This window comes from Sinocyclocheilus anshuiensis, unplaced genomic scaffold, assembly GCF_001515605.1.
Source record: "Sinocyclocheilus anshuiensis isolate Anshui unplaced genomic scaffold, SAMN03320099.WGS_v1.1 scaffold299, whole genome shotgun sequence".
Classification (NCBI taxonomy): Eukaryota; Metazoa; Chordata; class Actinopteri; order Cypriniformes; family Cyprinidae; genus Sinocyclocheilus; species Sinocyclocheilus anshuiensis.
Window position 1 is genome coordinate 391,241 of NW_015552565.1, and position 2,046 is coordinate 393,286.

Genomic DNA, 2,046 nt, shown 5'->3' on the forward strand with positions numbered 1-2,046 from the left:
TATATATATATATATATATATATAAAACAGAACTGTCAAAGGTGTAGAATTTATTAGGAACTTTCAGAATCATCATTGGTCCAATTAATTTTTAATATTAAAAAGTGATGTGCAATGTCATTAAGAAGCCTCCCATGACATGAAAATTGCAGTCAAACAAATTTAATGGGCTGTTTTATGTCCCCACCAAAGCCACAAACCTGATAAGAACAAATTTAACTAAATTAAATTAACAAAAGAAAGATGAGGTGTTCATACACTTTGCACAAGGCTAAACATATGAGCCTAAACATATCTTTTTCATTAAAATGAATAGCACTGGATGGGTTCACAGTGTACTGTTCTGGACACCACTTTTAATGTTGAACTCAGCATTTCCTGGCCCTGGTCCCCTGTTTGAGAACTACTTGAGTATTTCTGATTAAATCTAGTAGTAATTGATTTAACAAATTTTCTGTTTGTTTGTGCATTTCTAAGATAATTTCAACCAACTGCACCGTGTCGTCCTCCGGAGGAACCAGATGCTTTACACCCTGCCACAGGGAGAGCTCCGACCGTATTTTAGCTTCTCAGGCCTGGCTAACCGTGTGTCCGAGGCACAGGTTGCAGATAACCCAGCGCTCCGTCACACTTCTGTCGCCAACAAATGGAAGACCATCCACCTGCTGCTGCTGCCCGGACACAATGCCACCCAGATCCACTACAACATCACCTTTCAGGGTGCCGACAACCACGACTTCACCATGACTTTCTCTGCAGCCGTGGATACCCGAGAGCTCCCCAAATCAAACATATCCAATCCGGTGCGGGAGAAAGACGAGGAGCCCAGACCGAACATAGTGACCCCAGAACCAGTGGTTGAGTTGGAAAATGTTCCCAAAGAAAAACAAGGCCCGAGAGTTAGAGAGAAAGCCCATGGCGGTGTAGAGATTGTGCAGGTGCCTGCATTAAATGAATCTCTTTTGCCTAAGGAAGTGAAGCTTGAGTTAGAGAAACTGAACGAGAAGCTATCATTAGGTGACATCACTATTAAAGGCTTTAATTTGACCAAAGCAGTGCTGTTGGGCCCGTACAAAGACAAAGCTAAGCTTTCACTAAACAATAAAAACTCTGAAAAACAAGACCAGAACAAGCCAGCAAAACACTCGAATGAAGACCAGAAATATCCTTTAATCAGTCAATATCAGGCCGAAAGAGCAGCAAGGGTGAAAAGAGCAAATGAAGAAGAGGAAAGAGATAATAATTCTAAATTGGAGCCAGCTGTTGCTCCATCTCTTGTCCCAATCCAGATTGATGGTGTTACACCGAAGGTTCAATCAAGATTGTTCGGCAAAGAGAAACCCCACGCATCTAAGCTTCTCGGCACCCTGATGGGAAACATGTCTAAGGAGAGAGATTCAGAAAACGAAGTCCACCTCCGCGGGCGGCCAGTGGGTCGTAAACTCCAGTATTACACCTCCAGCTTGGACCGGGGTTTCCTTCCATGGGAGAAGAGGAAGTTCTTTCAGGATCTGCTGGAGGTGAGACATGGTTCTGTAACAGTGGTTTCTTCACTTTTTTGAACTGCAGGCCTCCCATGTATATACACACGGAGCAGGTCTAAAAGTCTACAGACCCCTGTTAAAGGGGTCATGAACTGCCTTTTTTTATTATTTTGTACTGTTCTCTGAGGTCCACTTACAATGTTATCAAGATTTTTACATAAAAACACATCATAATTGAGAAGTAATAGGCTATGTTAATAACAGACAAAGCAATAGTGACCACATAATAAAAACAGTTACTCACAGTTGTGTGGTGTGACATTACTGTCGGATCTAATGTAGTTGGCACAGCATCGTCTTTTAGTTTCAATCTCTGAAAATCCCGTTTCGAATTGTGCCTTGTTTGTAAACGAATCCACGGTAAAATGAAGTGAACAAAGGAGACCTAGTTCTTACTGACGCGGTCTGGATCTTCATTAAAAATAAAATTCATCCACTCTTTTCTAATTTTAAGATCAGAAGGAAGGCGATGCAAATACGTTTTTTCCACAACTTCGTGCGG

The 2,046-nt window shown here is 41.8% G+C and overlaps 1 protein-coding gene across 1 annotated transcript in view; it reads left to right on the top strand.

Annotated features, from left to right (window-relative positions):
* Positions 1–2,046, top strand: part of LOC107664853 (N-acetylglucosamine-1-phosphotransferase subunits alpha/beta-like) — a 22,545-nt gene that overhangs the window by 9,035 nt on the left and 11,464 nt on the right. The window contains exon 13 of the mRNA XM_016455531.1: positions 478–1,520. Coding sequence (XP_016311017.1) covers positions 478–1,520 — 1,043 coding nt within the window. The remainder of the gene's footprint in view (positions 1–477; positions 1,521–2,046) is intronic.